Raw genomic sequence first — 18,563 nt, 5'->3', positions numbered from 1 at the left:
AGATTTTTTTAATGAAAGACGTGCGGACGGATTGCAGCGTCGGCTCGCAGCTGCCGCGACGCTCCGCCACAGGAAAAACACCTCTGTTGGAAGCCTTAAGGACAAGTTGGAACATGTCCAGCTGTTAAACAATTTCTCATATACTCACTCCACTGAAAGCCATGAAAAACCGCCTGGATTTTACAAATGGTTATCAACACGGAGGTGTTTTTCCTGTGCCGCCGCACCGTCCCGACATGCGGACCCGTCCGCACGTCTTTCATTAAAAAAATCTCCTTTAACAGTGGAATATCCGGATAAAATGGTGAAACCGACTTCTTCTAAAACTTCTCTGTTCTCTCACGACGTCCTGGATCAATAGAGCCTGAAATGTGGAGGTTTTCAGCTTGAAACAGGCTGACGACCGCGCCTGAGCGCGCTGCGCGACATCTCGCACCGTGGGAAGTCCTTAAAGCGACAGTATCGCCTCAAAATCTCTCATCAGCCGTTAAAATTTTCACTGAAAACCAGCTTAATTTTTCGAACCGTGTCCACTTTGATGTGTCTCACAGGTTTAGAAAAAATTTTGATCAAACAAAGCACCAGTCTCTCAGCAACTTCTCAGACAAAGGAATTCTGACGAGGGGCTGGACGACTCCTCCCACAAGGAGTGCTCACAGGCGAATGACGTCACCAACAGGCGTGGAAAAACTCACGCATGCGAACCAGGGTTCAAGCATGTCTGACGTAAAAACATATGAATGAAATCCATATAGTTTTTGAAAAAAATAAAAAGAACCTATACTTTATTGACAGCCCTCGTGTATATATAAACATTTTTGTTTCCGTATTTGTATGCATGTGAACGCAGCTTAATGAAAAGAACTCATGGCGTTGAGTTATAGTCTCAGTATATCAATATTAAATTGCAACATAACGATTTTAAAATAGACATTTGTTTTACATAATTACATTAAGGCTATTGTACAGTTCATTTTAGTATTCGAGAATTTGTTTTTGTAGTTGGTGCAGTTGATGGTGAAGCACTGGCTGCCTTTTCACCCTCATTTTGCTTCTGTTTAACTGGTGCCTTAACTGGCTCAAGGCGCTCTGTCCACCCTTAGTAATGGCCGCCGTGCGGCACGCCGCTAGTCACGTGACGTCCATTCCAGGTCTCTATTTCCATGGTTGGAATATTGTCTTACGCTAGCTATGTACATGAATGGCGTCAACTTGTTCAGTTGTTCTCGGGCCAGGGTGTAAAGAATAGCTCATGGTTGCTATGGAAACTGGATCAATAAAAAAACGGTGGAGGTAAAAAAAATCTGAGGGTGAAAGCAGAATTTTGAGAAGTAAACCGTATACGTTTATGGAAGGCAGCTGACTCAATGACGGCAAAATGACATGTCACCAGAACCACAAACCGATGGTAATGCCTATGTCTGCTAGTTTCTTAGCACACGGCCATCTTTAGCGTCTGGTCTGTCAGGATGTACTGGTGGCAGTCGTTACCGCCTCCACCACACTATGTCCTGGGTGCTGGTTGACAATCATCCAGACAGACTGGTGGATGCTCACCTCCAGAAAAGAAACCATCTACCTACTGCAGTCAGGTGGTATGTGGGTGTGTCCTTGACCTTTGGCATTCTCAGCACAGAGGAGCTGGACCCCATGTTGAAGAGTACAAACGTGTCCCTCAGTGTCATCATGTTGCATTATAGAAGATGACGATGGCTGATTATTTGTAAACCTCCAGATCAATCACTCTGAGCACTGAGTGGAAATCTTTTTTGGGGGGCTGTTAAAAATGAGGAAGGTGAGCAGCTGGTAGTGTTTAGACTGGCAGAGCGTCATTCAGTCAGGTTGTCAGCATCATGTTCTCTTGTTTGTCCCGTGGGAGCCTCGTCTCCTCTTACTGGGATGTGTGAAAAACTCAATCACAGTCTGTGGCCCCCCAACCGGGCTGGGTCACAGAAATTAAACTACATCCCTCGCCGCTCAAGAAAGAGAGATCTTTCTCCCTCTCCTATTCCAGCTTCTTTTGTTATTTTTAGCTACTTGGAAAGTAGAGTATCAAAATAACCAGACACACATTTAATAGTTTTAAGATGCTGAAAAAAATCTGGAGTATAGTATCTTATGAATTATATGTTGCACTGGAGTATTAGTTGCATCTGCCCAAAAATGAATCATGAAGAGGAACAAAATGCATATGTCTCATTTACTTTAGAAACATGGTGTTACCACATCATGAAATAATAAAGCGAAATTACTTCACTCATTTGACGCAAACATCACGTTAGTAAGCAGAAGCTAACAGGCTAATTAATGTTGTTGTATGAGGCACAAAGAACTGAAGAATAAACTGCTTCTTGACACCACTGAACAAGCAAAAACATAGTCAGTCCTAAATTTGTGCATGTTTACCTCATGAAATATAAAGTTTTAAATATGACTATTTTAAAACATTATAGTTAGGCTTACCTTAATCTAGCCATTCTGCTCATTACAGATCTGCTTGTCCCACAAATTTCAAGCATAGTTATTCTCCGTGTTTATTCGAGTATAGTATTTCAGTTTGAGCGCATGAGTCATTATTTTCACTCATTCTTTAATTTCTAGCAGATTGGCAAGGGTGGTCTACAGTAAATTTTGCTGAGTAAAATATACTCTGCCGGGATAACATTTGATCCCAGTTTAAACAGTAAAGTGCACTCTATTATAGAGTGAAATCAGCTCTACCGTGTTGTCAAATCAAGTGTCTCTACTCCAATAACAGTTGATTTTACACTGTGATAGAGTTGATTTAGTACTGTGATAGAGTGTATTTAACTCTGTTTGGACTGGGACCAAATGTTGTCCCCGCAGAGTAAATTTTACTCTGCAAAATTTACTGTCTGGCCAAGTGGTTAGTGCACTTGGTTTCAGTGTAGAAGGCTCCTGGTTCAAACCCCACCCCTGCCACATTTTTCCATGTAATGTAGAGTTGCGTCAAGAAGGGCATCCGGCGTAAAACTTGTGCCAATTCAACATCCAGATCCACCTCGGATTTGCTGTGCGACCCTGAGTGCAAACAAGGAAGCAGCGGAAGGGACTTACTTTAATTTCTAGCAGATAGCAGCCAGTCTGCTCTCTGTAAAGATGCCTTGACACTTGCATGAATTTGATTCCTGCACTGGCACACAATCTGGCGTGCCAATGAGTGAACACATTTTAAAATGGTTGTAAACTGTGCGTGGCTGTGAGCCAGTGCACAAAGACAATTTTGAAATGTTCAAAACTTCTGGCACACATTGATTTTGAGACCAAGTCGTGAACATTGCCCAACCTATTTGAAAACATTCATTCATTCATTCATCTTCTACCGCTTAGTCCAATTAAGGGTCGCAGGGGGCTGGAGCCTATCCCAGCAGTCATAGAGCACAAGGCGGGGTACACCCAGGACAGGACGCTAGTCTGTTGCAGGGCCACAAACAGACAAGCAAGTACAGCTACACCCACTCGCACACCTATGGACAATTTAAAGACTCCAATCCACCTAACCCACATGTGTTTGGATGTGGGAGGAAACCGGAGCACCCGTAGGAAACCCACGCACACACGGGGAGAATATGCAAACTCCACACAGAAAGGCCACGGGAATTGAACCCACGACCTTCTTGCTGTGAGGAAACAGTGCTAACCACTAATCCACCATGCTGCCCTATTCACATCTACATCTCATTGCTGCATCTGAACAATTATGATGCAATGTTACATCTATAATAATCAGAATTTTAGAGATACTACATCAGAATCAGAATCAAATTTATTTCCAAGTAAGTTCTCACATACAAGGAATTTGATCTGGCATCATTGGTGCATAAAATCAAACAAAAAGGAAAAAAGATACTCCTATAAGTAATTGCTGCATAAATAACAAAAAGTAAATCCATATCGTTTTTGCAAAAAATGAAAAGGTCGGATAGCTTTCTAACAGACCTCATATGTCTGTAAGCAGTAAAGGAGTCAAATGGACAAACAGGCAAAACTATGTTCACTGTTGAATAAATATAACAGTGGAATGGGGCTGTGCAAAGGCATGCAGATGTGCAGTACCTTTCAGTGCAGGGATGATCAATCTGTACTTTGTGTGAGTGGAGGGGCAGAGTAAATGGGGGGTCTGTGGCATTATTTATAAGTCTAGCTGCAGACAGAAAGGAGCTGTTTTTGTGTCCTGAGGTTTTGGTCCTGTTGAACCTCAGCCATCTGCCAGAGGGGAGGGTGACAAAAAGTTTGTGTCATGGGTGGGAGGGATTGGCCACTATCTTCTTTGCTTGCCTCAGGACCCTGGAGGTGTAGAGGTCCTGTAGGGATGGCAGATTTCAGTCGATCACTGCTGTGTGGATGGTACTCTTCAGTCTGCTCCTGTCCTTTGCAGTGGCAGCAGCATACCAGACAGTGATGGAGGAGGAGATGATGGACTCAGTGATGGCAGTATAGAAGTTCACCATCAAACATTATCAAACTCATAAGAAGGATTGAAAATGCAACTGTTTTACCAATCCATTACTATATATATATATATATATAGAAACTGTGAGAGACCTCCAGGTGGACACCATTCGGAAAATTCATATGGCTTTCAGCGACGATTTTATGGGTATTACACAGATTAAGGAGTGCTCCAGCCGGTTTAAAGACCACCCACAGCTGCTGAGAGCGCGGCGCACTCTGAGCGCCGATCGACAGGCTGAATCAACCAGATGGACATCAGCACTTTTTCGGCACATTCCACTGTTACAGGAGTTTTTTTCATGGAAAGAGGAGCAGAGGGATGCGCCACCGTGCCGCTCATGGCGCGGCACAAAACCACCTCTGTGTTGGTCTCACAGGACGGCTTTCAGATGGCTCAGACTGTTTTCGGTGGCTTTTTAGTCGTGTAACTATCCGAGAAATTGTGTATGAGCTGGACATGCCACAACATGTCCTGTGAGGCTTCATCATGGCGTTGCTTTGCGCCATGCGGCTCTGCCGTGACCCGCGGAATTCCTCCGCTCCTCTTTCCATGACCAAAACTCCTGTAACAGTGGAATGTGCCGTTCATTTCTAAACTGGACGCTGTGTTGATCCAGGACATTGTCTGACTAGCACAGAAATTGTGGAAGACATGGACATCAGCACTTTTTCGGCACATTGAGACAGACGTGCGGAGGAATTCCGTGCGTCGGGACATCTCCACATGGCGCAAAGCAACGCCGTGATGAAGCCTCACAGGACATGTTGGGGCATGTCCAGCTCATGCACAATTTCTCGGATATTCACACGACTGAAAAGCAACCATAAGCTGTCTGAGCCATCTGAAAGCCGTCCTGTGAGACCAACATGGAGGTGGTTTTGTCCCGCGCCATGAGCGGCACAGTGGCGCATCCCTCCGCTCCTCTTTCCATGAAAAAAAACTCCTGTAACAGTGGAATGTGCCTTTTTTTGTGGAAGTCAGACGACGTCCCAGATCAACAAAGCCTTCACGTTGGAAATGATCTGGTTGATTCAGCCTGTCGATCGGCGCTCGGAGTGCGCCGCGCTCTCAGCAGCTGTGGGCGGTCTTTAAACCAGCTGGAGCACTCCTTAATCTGTGTAATCCCCATAAAATCGTCGCTGAAAGCCATATGAATTTTCCGAATGGTGTCCACCTGGAGGTCTCTCACAGTTTCTGGAAAAATTTGATGCAGCAAAGCTCCAAATCGTTCAGACATTTATTCGCAATAAAAATCCGATGAGAGGGGTGGACCACTGCGCACACAAAGCCTGCTCACAGGCGAATGATGCAACCGACAGGCGTGAAAAACCTCACGCATGCGCACGAAGGTTCAAGCTTGGCTGATGCAATCACACGTGATTCAAATCCATATGGTTTTTGCAAAAAATAAAAACGTCGATACCTTTCTAACAGACCTCATATATATATATATATATATATATATATATATATATATATATATATATATATATATATATATATATAATTATTTCCTTTCAGATGATTCCAAATATGTTCTCCACCACACAACGCACACAAGAAAACCTGCAGCTGCAGATAATTTCTCTGTGATTCTGGGAGTAATGACAGACTGTTTCATCAGCCACGATCTGAGAGCAAAGGCATCATTGGCTACTAAATGAACGTGCTGTCAAACAACCAAAGTGCAACGTAATGTGGGACGTATTAGCACGATGAATTGTGCAGCAGTGCGGGGATCAAATTTGTGCAAGTGTCAAGATGGCTTAAGCCTGATCCCATCAGATCTCAAAAGATGAGTAGAGTGGGTCCAGGTTTGTACTTGAATGTGATACCTCTTAGGAAGACTCAGGTTTGTGAGTCTACAGGTAAAACTGGAGTTGCATCAGTAAGGGCATCGAGTATAAAATGTTCTGGATCCGCTGTGGCGACTCCGTACAAATGGGAACAGCTGAGAGTCAAACAACTCTAGGGTCCAGCAGATCCTAAAGTTGTTTGACTTACATATATATATATATATATATATATATATATATCCATCTATTTTACTGAACCCAATGGCAAACAACATATAGATGAACAAAATCCAACCCCAAAACCACACCAAAGGGGAAAATACCACAAAGAAAACTAACACACATACACACACAGAGGACAGATCAACAACTCAGTAAAAGAACCAGAGGCTCCTGCAACTTCTTACTGTTCTTCTTGTTATTCAGTGGTTGGCAACCAGCTCAGTGGTACATTACTGCCACCTTCTGTTCTGGAGTGTGGATCAGACTGTTCCAGTATACAGGAACAGCTTTTCGTTGTCATATGTGTAGACTGTATGAGGGGTGACTGTGACGATTTGAGTCTGACCCAGAAAAGGTTGGGCATGGTTCTCCATCTTTTGCATTTTGAGAATCCAGCATTTCTTGAGAATGCAGTATATTTTTGACAAGTTGCTTAGAAATTTAAGCTGCAGTGCCAGCCAAACAAATAAGTAAATAAATACAGCATGTCTGATCATCTAGAAAATATGGTAAGTAGAACTTTGAGGCTTAAAAACATTTTAGGCCATGTTGATTAATGATTTTATAATTTTGTGTGTGTGTGTGTAGCATCCAAACAAAACCATTTTGATATTATTGCCCAGCACGCACACATGCACACACACACACACACACACACACACACACACATATATATATATATATATATATATATATATATTGTCAGGACAGTGGCACATTTTTTATAGGTTTTCTTCTGCACACAACAAAACTGCAATGAAATGAATCAATATTTGCTTGTAGTGTGAACTAAAACATCTCATTAACCATTCAGGAATTGGAGCCATTTTTTTTAATACACAGTCTTTCCTTTGCCAGAGGCCATAAGTGTTTGGACCAAACAATACAAATCTAAACTTAACGATTGCATCATCACTTTTACAGCCAGTTTTTCTTTAGACAAGTCCAAGGATGGCGACATGAACATTTCCAAGTCACTGAAAATGTCTTGGGCATTTATGTTACGATAAGTATTGTATGGTTAATGTGTTTGGAGTAGATACGAGTACGAGTGAGAGACGCCACCAAGACACTCATGACAACTTTGAAGGAGTTCTAAGCTTCTGTGAATGTAACCAGAGAAACTGTGCAGAGTGAAACTTTTATCTCTTTTATCGCCAGTGATGCAGCTTCATGGTGGAGGAGAACAGAGAAGGATTTTCATACTAACTAACCCGATCAAATCTAGGCCTCATGTGCCTTCTGGCAAGCTGCAGCTGAAATCATCTAAGCTGAAGTCTCCTTTTTATGCAATCTGTTCCCTGTTCCACTCCACCGAGAAGCTGTATAACTAATCTGTCATCTGGTATCGAGACATCTGACACAAGTGAAAAGATTTATTTAACAGATCACAGTGCTATGCACCTGGTACAAGCCAACTCAAGTTGGCATAGGGCTTCATAGCTATGGAATAGGCTTGGGTCTTGGATGGCCACCACGTAGGCAGACAACCAGTCCAATGATGGTTAGTGGTAGCTTCAGCTAAATTTTTTAGCAGTTAAGCATTATCACAGTTAATTTTTCAGTTGGTGGATTAGTGTTTACTGAAGCTAACGTCTTGGAGGAGCATGACATGGTCTCAATGTGGCAATAATTGCTCTGAGCTGAGGTGAACCAGAGCATAAACGTCTGAGCATTAGCCCCTCAATAGTAGCCAATGAGATTAGGTAGGCCAAGTCCTTCATGAGATCTATTTATTTGCAAAAATCATCTCCTACCTCTTGCATGCTTACCAGCCCAGATAAATCAGGATATTATATGATCTAAACAGTTGTTACACCTATTTCAACAGTTGTTTTTACACCAACTGTTCAAGAATGTTAGAGGTATGTCTGTAATTTCTCACGGACCCCAGATCCAAACTAAGCTTGAGGTCTTTTGGCAACATGACTCAGTCAAACTCTATTGTCTTTTGATATTAAACAGCAATAAATTATAATTGTAAATGCTTCTTATACTCTACTGAGAACAATAATTACTTCCACAGATGATGTGCGTGAATGTGCAAAGAACTCTCGTACCTTCTTCTCTGTGCCTTTGCGTGACAATGACACAAGCCAGTGACAGACGATAGCATCACCTCCTGTATTTCCTGTGCTGGTGTCTGGCGCCCACATGCACGTATTGTGGTAATGATAAAGGGATATTAAAAGCCAGATCTGCTTCTTCAGGCTGCACCCTGTCCGACATTCTGTCCACATAGCCATCAAATCACCTCATCGCCGGCCACTGTGCACGCATGTACATGCACACACTGGTCAGAACAAAGTGAGTTATTGATTTTGGAGGTTATAAAAATGGCACAGTCGGAAGGATGATTCATATTTTCATGTCCATTTTTCACTTTCTCTCTTCAGGTCACAGTGGCTTTATGAAATGTGACTCCTCTGTTCTTTTTCGATCCTTATTTGTCCACTGACGTCAAACATGAAACGCTCCACCTGCTCTTTAAATCACTGGCTTGTCAACTTGTACATTTGCTGGCCTGAATTGGTGCTTACAGGTGTAACTGCAAAATGTGTAGAATTCCTAGATGGTTGATATTTTCAGCAGAGCAGGTAGATAAGTGAATTAACAGTTGGCCAACTAACATGTAGACCTGGGTTTGATTCCCATTCATGAGCCTGCCTGTATTCTTTGATAATACATCTGCATTGTCTCAGTCATCCCAGTTGGAAATACCAGCCATGGCTGGGGGAAGTAACTTGCTATGGACTGGCATCCTGCACAAGTGAAGTTGTACACTCTCATCTACTTCAAACACCAACCCAATGAACCTCAGGACCTACACAGGATTTGCTTTTTTGAGATTGTGCAGAGGTTGCTCAGCTTTCAGAGCTGGGGTGTCTTGGGTGGTTACTATGGTCAGGTTAGCTCTTGGAGCATGCACAACCACCACACCATGGAACAGTCTGTTGGATGCAACTACCCAGGCAGACAACTGCTTCATCCTCATCTTGGGAAAGTAACCATCCATCTACCACAGCCAGGTTAAACATGTGCATCCCCTTGGCCTTCTCCAACTGCTGGGATCCTCAACCTCCAGCTGAAGTTTTTTCACAAGTCATACTCCTCATTTTAATCTCTCTCAGTAGCCCTCCATTTGACAAAAAAGTCAATCAAGCTGTACCCAAAGATCTTGGGAAGAGACTTTGTAACAAAGAAGAGACCTTGTACCAAAGACCAAAATTATATACCAAAAATGTACCAAAATTTAGTCTTTGTCTTGGATCACTACGTAGTGTTCAAGTCTCATGACTGCATGACAGGAAGCACATTGCCCCAAAGACAAGGATAATCATTGTCCTGCAAAGGTATCTGCATCCTCAAACATAGCTGTTCGGGGATCTCATGGTTCCATAAGCTCCACCAAGGCACTTCTTCAAGTCAAAGGCTGAAGACCCAGACCCATCCTTCCATCTGCTTTCTGCTACTTATTCAGTACTGGGTCACAGTGAGACCAGGTCAACCAGTCACATTCTTCAGTATACTCAAATGAGGAAGGATGGCTGGAACTGCTGGAAACTCAACATTCTGTAGGCCTATCCACGAGTCTGGAACCGCTGGACACTCAATACTCTGTAGGCCTATCCATGAGTCTGGACCCGCTGGAAACTCAACATTCTGTAGGCCTATCCACAAGTCTGGAACCCCTGGAAACTCAATATTCTGTAGGCCTATTCATGAGTCTGGAACCCCTGGAAACTCTACATTCTATAGGCCTATCCATGAGTCTGGAACCGCTGGAAACTCAACATTCTGTAGGCCTATTCATGAGTCTGGAACCCCTGGAAACTCAACATTCTGTAGGCCTATCCATGAGTCTGGAACCCCTGGAAACTCAATATTCTGTAGGCCTATTCATGAGCCTGGAACCGCTGGAAACTCAATATTCTGTAGGCCTATCCATGAGTTTGGAACCCCTGGAAACTCTACATTCTATAGGTCTATCCATGAATGTCTTCCCATTTGGTACATCCAAAAAAGTTATCAAAGACAGACACCCAGACAACATCCTAACGATAACCTCTGTTTAATATGGCAGGGCAGCATTTCTACTGTGAGATCCTTCCTGCTGTCCAAGTTCCTTGTCCTGTCCCAAGGCCGAGTGCAGCCATCCAGCAAACCAAACTCATTTCTTTATCTTTCTGTACTACTTGGAGTTCTTCACCATTGATGGATAAACTGTCTTCTGACTCAGCTCTCTCATCACCATGACAGTCTGGAGCAACCCCCTAATTACCGCTGTTGCTGGTCCAGTCCACCTGTCAGTCTCGCACTCAATTATTCTGTCAGTCATGAAAAAGTCCTCACGATATTACGTTGCTTCAGCTGATGCAGCAGTTCTCTTTTGACCCATGAGAGAGCAATCTGCCAGTTTCTGTGCTCATTAGACCGTCTTCCTGGCCTGGACACACAAAAACAATTTTTTTTTGGCTCTGCAAAAAATTGACAACCATGAATTCTTAATGATTCAGAAGTTTATAACACAAAATAATGCTGGCTCTTATGGGACAATAAAGGTGCTGTTTCAACAACTTTACACTCGTTTCTTGTATAGCATCATTTTTGGTGTGGGAGAAAATGTTTTCTCGGCACGTTTTATTTATTTATTTCCAGTTTTTGGACATCGACTGTGTAAAATTCCCTTAACAAGGAATATTTATTGTTGGTTATATTCATTTTTTAGTTTTAAAAAGCAACAGTTTAGTGACCACCAGGCCTCATGCATATAGTTACTTACATATTGCCACAGGGGGCGCACTACTTGTTTTTGCCTGAATTTTAAGAGGTTCGCCAGCAAATTCATTTCCGTCTCCACCTCCGTTTTATCCCACGGTGTATTCAGTTAAAAAAAAAAAAAGAAATACAGCTAAATAAGTTTGGATAAACACAAACAAAGTAGTAATAAATACAAACTCTGAAAAACAACTGTATCCCGCTGATTTTACTTCCCCTGTGTTTGCACACAGCAGCCATGTTGGAAATCTGTCTGCTGCGCCTCCAGTTCCACACAATTAAATCATTATCTCCTTTTGGTGCTTCCAAATCCTACGAGTTCCATATGATAGTCAGTAAACACGTGATATTTTGTGTTGTTTGATTCTTCCATTTGTCCGTCCACAATAAGCAGGTAAACATACACATCGCTCACATGAATGACTGGTAACCGTTTCATGTTCTGTGTCAACAACCTCACACCCCTGCCATTGAGATCGCAAACCATCTGCCATCATCACCTGCTGTCACTTTCTCTCTGACTCTTTGAGGTCACACTTCTCCAAAATCGGATAAACCTGTGCGGCTATTTCCGTAAGACTCACCGGCTCCTGGTGTAGTTTTCCACTGCAGGGAACGTCCCTTACGGCAAGACATTTTTTCAGCTATGGGACTGTCTTCTTCCTGAAATTTTCATGCTTCTCCATGACAACAGACTTGGAGATAACACATGTGAAAGTAACAGTAAACAAACTCGAAAATAATTACCAAATAAACAGACTCAGCAAAACTTCACTGTGCACTGGCATTGTACTGATAATGGTGAGACAAGAGTTTTGCACTCTGTGCTTTATCCTTCAGTCCCGGTTGGTTTCTTTCTTCACTGCTTTTTTAAATCTACTTTTCTTGCATAAAGTTTACAAATTACTTTAAAGCACCACAAATGCATGGATATCATAACCTGAGTAATAAGAAATACATTAAAACATTTGGAAATCCATCATTGTCTCCAAATTTCATTAACTGCAAAGAATGTGAATAAAATTTGTATAAAATGATACAGTCCATATAGCAAAAATGCACACTTTCATTCCTGCAGGCCTCTACCCGTGATGATAATTCCCAAAAAGCACATCTGTGCTTTATTGGTTGCCATACCAACTAGTAACCAGGGAGCAATAAGAGGTCCTTCTTGTCATCTGTTTCTTTCTGTGTGTGTGTGTGTGTGTGTGTGTGTGTGTGTGTGTGTGTGTGTGTGTGTGTGTGTGTGTGTGTGTGTGTGTGTGTGTGTGTGTGTGTGTGTGTGTTGATTTGAAGAATTTTTTTATTTAGTGAAATCATGAGTGCATCGCGCCCGCTGCATAAAAGCTATTGTGCCTGTGGGGATTTTCTGCCTGCTTTGGGATTGCTGACGGTACTTAATGGAGGGGTTTAAAAACAGGCAAAGTTAGGAGATGCAGTGCTGTATATGTTAGACTCTTTCTGCAAGGAAGAGAGGAAAAGCAAAGAAAAACATTTTTATGCTGACGGCGGCATGGTGGCTTCGTGTTTAGCACTGTTGCCTGACAGTGAGATGGTCCCAGGTTCACTTCCAACCTGGTTCTTTCTGTGTGGAGTTTGCACGTTCTCACCGTGTTTGCTGGAATTCCGTCTTGTTGCTCCGGCTTCTTCCCACTGCCAAAGACATACAGGTTAAGTGAACTGGTGACTCTGAATTACCTGTAGGTGTAAAAGGGTGAATATGTCTCTGTCTATATGTGTCATCCCTGTGATAGACCTACATCCTGTCCAGGGGTTTAGAAAATGATGGATGGATGTTCACAGTAAGACAGATACAATAATGAAATGATGAAATACTCAATGTTGATGAGAAATCAGTGATGTCAGGCTGAGTAGCGATGATACAAGTTACAATGACAAATTGCAATGATAAAATAAGATACTGAGGGGCAACAGCGAGATACTGGGGGGCAACTGTGTGACATAATTAGAAGATAAGTCAAAATTAAGAGCTGAATTTTAAAATTTTAGCTATTAAGTCCCAACTGAAATATTAAGTCACAAAGATAAAATATTAAGGCAAACGTAGGACAAAGAAGTCAAAATTTGTGCTTTTAAGTCACAATTACAGGCAATTACCGGATTTTTTTAGGACAATCTGACAAACCACTCCTGACTTTTTTCAAGCGTCTTCTTGGCTGCCAAAATAAGGCTTAAAACTGGTAATTTTGCATAAAACCCAAAAGCTCCTAAAATGGGCCGCACCACCAACCCCCAAATAGACATTCAGGATTTTTTCAGGATGTCTCATTCTCATGCCTGCAATTATAACTTACAAAATCAAAACTGGGAAATGTTACTACAAATTTTAACTTCATGCTTTGTATAATTTACCCACATGGAATTCCATTCTTGTTTCCTGCAGGAACTGAACATGAATTATTGCAGTTTCTCAAAATGAATGTGAATTCCACAATATCAATTATATTCAAACACTTATCGTCCAAAATAAAAAAAATGCACAGCTACCAGAAAGTCTCTTTATAAAGTCTTTTTTTTTTTCTTTTTGTCATTAAAATTTTTGTAGTTCCATCAGAAGAACCTAAATTCAAATATTTTTCACCTGTTACTTTGAATGTTACCTTTTTGTGGTAATTTGCTTGTTTCTGTAAATCTCATGACAATTTGATTTCTGTAAATGTGTTGAATTTGTGTGTTTGTATTTATTATATTATTATATTATCGTCCCTGTTTGTTTGTCTGTCTGTGAAAAGCTGCCCACAATTTTTCATATAGGATTATGATTTTTTTTTTTTTTTTTTTTTTGCTGAAGATTCATTTCTTGAAAGGCAAGAACTGATTCAATTTTCAAGGTCATAAGTCAAAGGTCAAAGTCAGGAAAAATCTTGGAAAATGGGAAAAATCCCTATCTTTAACACTGAATGAATTTTCAAAAATTCTTAACTCTGTCAAAAAAGATCAAATTTCTTTCATATTTGAGAGCGTTTTGTAGGATGGTATCCTTTATTGACTGACAAAGTTTGATCCAGATCTGATCCCGATGACAAATTAAAATTTAACATTGAAAACCCCATGTAATATATATTTTACATTATATCTTAATCAAGCGTGCCCCAATCACTTTCATATTTGAAAGTGAGGTGCAGACTGACACTCACTATCGCCTGGCAAAGTTTGATCCAGATCTGACCCAGATTGTGAAGTTTGTGGACAAGAAAACTGAGATTCAAGTACATGAACTAAATGCATCCTCCTGATATTGTTCACATCTAATTTAGCTTATGAAAAGCCACTTGTAACAGGACTTTGACCTTGAAATTTTTTTACAAGGGTGGAAACTAGTGTTGATGGAGGGTTGTGTTCTACAGGTGCGGTGCTCTAGTTTATCATGTATTGTTAAAGATAAAATGTGAGGTATGTACAGTAGTTTTAGTGTTGTTTTTAAATACATGCTTGTTTGTTTGTTTGTTTGCAGAATCTTGGCCACAGTTGGTTCAGACTTTGACCTGCGAACACTGCGTGCGGTGAGAGTGCTGAGACCCCTCAAGCTTGTATCAGGAATTCCCAGTAAGTCACCTGAAGGATGCTGTTGAGGGCCATGCAATATGTTTTCACATCAAGTTTGGAAAGAATGAAAATAATCAGTTGGATAAGCTGTAGTCTGTTTTGTGCAGCACAATCCCTGGCAGTTATCAGGCTCTTATCATGAAAGAAGTCTCATATTGTTTATTGTGTGTCCATGTTTGCAAGTCCGCCATCCTCCCTACATGCAAACTCCCAAAACACATTCTCATGTGGAAGCCTATTCGGATTAGTAAGGGGAACTCCGAGAGAGTTTTTCTTGTTGCCTACATGCTTGCTTGGGGGGCCTTGCTTACACTTGTGAAGCACCATAGGACGACTTACGTTGTGACTTGGGGCAATATAAATATACTCAACAAAAATATAAACGCAACACTTTTGGTTTTGCTCCCATTTTGTATGAGATGAACTCAAAGATCTAAAACTTTTTCCACACACACAATATCACCATTTCCCTCAAATATTGTTCACAAACCAGTCGAAATCTGTGATAGTGAGCACTTCTCCTTTGCTGAGATAATCCATCCCACCTCACAGGTGTGCCATATCAAGATGCTGATTAGACACAATGATTAGTGCACAGGTGTGCCTTAGACTGCCCACAATAAAAGGCCACTCTGAAAGGTGCAGTTTTGTTTTATTGGGGGGGGGATACCAGTCAGTAACTGGTGTGACCACCATTTGCCTCATGCAGTGCAACACATCTCCTTCGCATCATCCGTGAAGAGAACACCTCTCCAATGTGCCAAATGCCAGCGAATGTGAGCATTTGCCCACTCAAGTCAGTTACGACGACGAACTGGAGTCAGGTCGAGACCCCGATGAGGACGACGAGCATGCAGATGAGCTTCCCTGAGACGGTTTCTGACAGTTTGTGCAGAAATTCCAGCAGCTGTCCGAGTGGCTGGTCTCAGATGATCTTGGAGGTGAATATGCTGGATGTGGAGGTCCTGGGCTGGTGTGGTTACATGTGGTCTGCGGTTGTGAGGCTGGTTGGATGTACTGCCAAATTCTCTGAAACGCCTTTGGAGACAGCTTATGGTAGAGAAATGAACATTCAATACACGAGCAACAGCTCTGGTTGACATTCCTGCTGTCAGCATGCCAATTGCACGCTCCCTCAAATCTTGCGACATCTGTGGCATTGTGCTGTTTGATAAAACTGCACCTTTCAGAGTGGCCTTTTATTGTGGGCAGTCTAAGGCACACCTGTGCACTAATCATGGTGTCTAATCAGCATCTTGGTATGGCACACCTGTGAGGTGGGATGGATTATCTCAGCAAAGGAGAAGTGCTCACTATCACAGATTTCGACTGGTTTGTGAACAATATTTGAGGGAAATGGTGATATTGTGTATGTGGAAAAAGTTTTAGATCTTTGAGTTCATCTCATACAAAATGGGAGCAAAACCAAAAGTGTTGCGTTTATATTTTTGTTGAGTGTAAATGAATACCTTGAACTCTGACATTTTTCAAGCTAGACTCTGTTTTTAGATGTTTTTAGATTCACGTCTTCACTCAGGACAAAAACAAATTTAATTGGTGCAGTGTCAATTTACAACACTCTTACTGACAAAATACCATATTCACAAAAAATTCCAAATTTTGCCTGAAAAGGGGGTGGGCTGATGCATGAACATGAGCACCGCCAATATTACAGCCTTTTCAATAAAATGTCTTTTATCACAACTAAAAAAATAAATCACAAATTACTCATTTAGTAGAGGACAGAGCTGAGACATGTATGCAGATCATTTAGGAGGGAAAAACTCAAATGTTCTAGACTAATATGACCCCAATGAACAACTTGGGATATGTGCCAAAATCTCAACCAGAATGAACACCCCGAAAATGACCACGCCCTTTTTTGTCCTGAGTACGTTTGGAGAAAGTGTACAAATGTAAAATTTCTATTTTGATATTTTAAGAAAGAATTCCTAAAATTAGTGCGTCAACTTATTACCGTACATCGAAAGGACAACAAACATTTGCCAAACAAAATGAAATTTTATTTGTCATATTGTCATCATTGGAATATTGATTTAAAGTGATAAATACAAAACAAAACTTGTTGCTTATCTAGAGATTTTAAATATTTTAAAGTATTCAGGCAAATTTCCCAACAGCCAATAACCCAGAAAGTTTAAGTTACTAAATATGTGGCGATTCCGGACTGTACGTAGGTCATTTGACCTAATGTTTTCTTGCGGTTTTCTCTTAAAATATCAAAATTAGAAATTTTAAACTCTTCAATGACACTATTAAACATGTATTGGTCATTCTGAACATTTTTGCCTTGGAAAATCTGTAACTGCAGCATTTTAGAAAATACAGCTGTATTTGGAGTAACACTTGGGACAACAAAAGGGTGTGGTCATTTTCAGGCTGTTTGTCCCAGACAGAGATTTTGTCACATATCCCAAGTTGTTCATTAGGGTTATATTAGTCTAGAAACAGTTGACTTATCCTCTCATAAATGATGTACATAAATGTCTAAGCTAGGTCCTAGATTAATTTGTGTGCATCTGTTTTTGTCTGTTACAAATCCTTTTCTCATTTATTAAATGTGTTCCTTGTCAGCTAATGTCTGGCGAATCCATCAGAAATTAATTGTATACATGATCAAAACTTTGAGCGGACATCCTGCAGAAAACCTTCCAGATGGTTCCATGTTTGTTTTGTCCTGTCCTTGTTCGCCGCTTGCCAGTGGACATCCAGTCGACATTAAGTTGCTTTCTCATGTCGACAGCTGAAAACCCGTCACAGCAGAATTCCATCTGCAGCAGCAGACTGCAGGAGGTGACGTGAGGCATGGGCCATGTTTCACTCTTCTGGTCGCATCCAGAGGTGTTCCAAACCAACAGGCTGTGTGTCCAATCATTTTCTCAGAGGCCCGAAATCCACCAAAAACCAACGCATTAGATGATTTTTTGCTACCAAACAAATGATTAATTAAATCCCTTCTAATCAGTTTACTTAGTCCGTCACAGTGTGCGCTGCATCTCTCGGATTGCAAACTTTCAAATTGATGTCATTGTTATGATGATGATGACCAGCACACTCCGACATCGTCACAGGTATGACGCAGAAAAGATGCAAAAAACATGGTGTAAACTCATTATTTTTTGCTTTTTACAATATGTTGGGGGTCACAAAATTAACTTGTCTTAGGGTGGCCATTTAATAAACTTTAATGAAACATAATTGGATTTCAGGTAGGCCTTTAACCAACTTTCTTCAAAAATCGAGTTGGGTTGATCCTCGGCAAGGGGTGGTCCAGCGGGCGGATACGGTAAATTCACAGTAAACTGCTTCTTGTTACCACTGAAAAGGTGAAAATGTAAATGCAATGTGTGTTAGCATGAAGAGGATCTCTGTGGAGGTTATCATGTGCACGTTTACCTCAAGAAACATTTTAAAATGACTAGTTATATAGTTAGCAGCTTACCTTAGCCTTCTGGTCATCTGGGGGCGTTGTTCTAAACTAAGGTTATGCTATAGTTGTGCAACTGTGTACTCATGGTATGATAGAAACTGAGTGCGTTACATCATCACTCCCTGCACGAATCCAGCTCATTGCCTCATATCATGCACATCTTGCATTCATGGACACACTGTTTTGTCATAGCTTTGGCTGTGCTCATTTAGTGTTTGTAGTTAAACATATAAAAATTTGTGCACCGTAGTTCTTACATAACCCACATAAT

General features: G+C 41.3%; 1 protein-coding gene across 1 annotated transcript in view; it reads left to right on the top strand.

The window, feature by feature from the left end:
* Positions 1-18,563, top strand: part of LOC117530142 (voltage-dependent N-type calcium channel subunit alpha-1B-like) — a 439,538-nt gene that overhangs the window by 110,624 nt on the left and 310,351 nt on the right. The window contains 1 exon segment of the mRNA XM_034193105.1: positions 14,750-14,841. Coding sequence (XP_034048996.1) covers positions 14,750-14,841 — 92 coding nt within the window.

The sequence above is a fragment of the Thalassophryne amazonica genome, chromosome 17, assembly GCF_902500255.1.
Source record: "Thalassophryne amazonica chromosome 17, fThaAma1.1, whole genome shotgun sequence".
NCBI lineage: Eukaryota > Metazoa > Chordata > Actinopteri > Batrachoidiformes > Batrachoididae > Thalassophryne > Thalassophryne amazonica.
The sequence above is the reverse complement of the archived record's forward strand: the minus strand, read 5'-3'. Positions and strand labels throughout refer to the sequence as shown.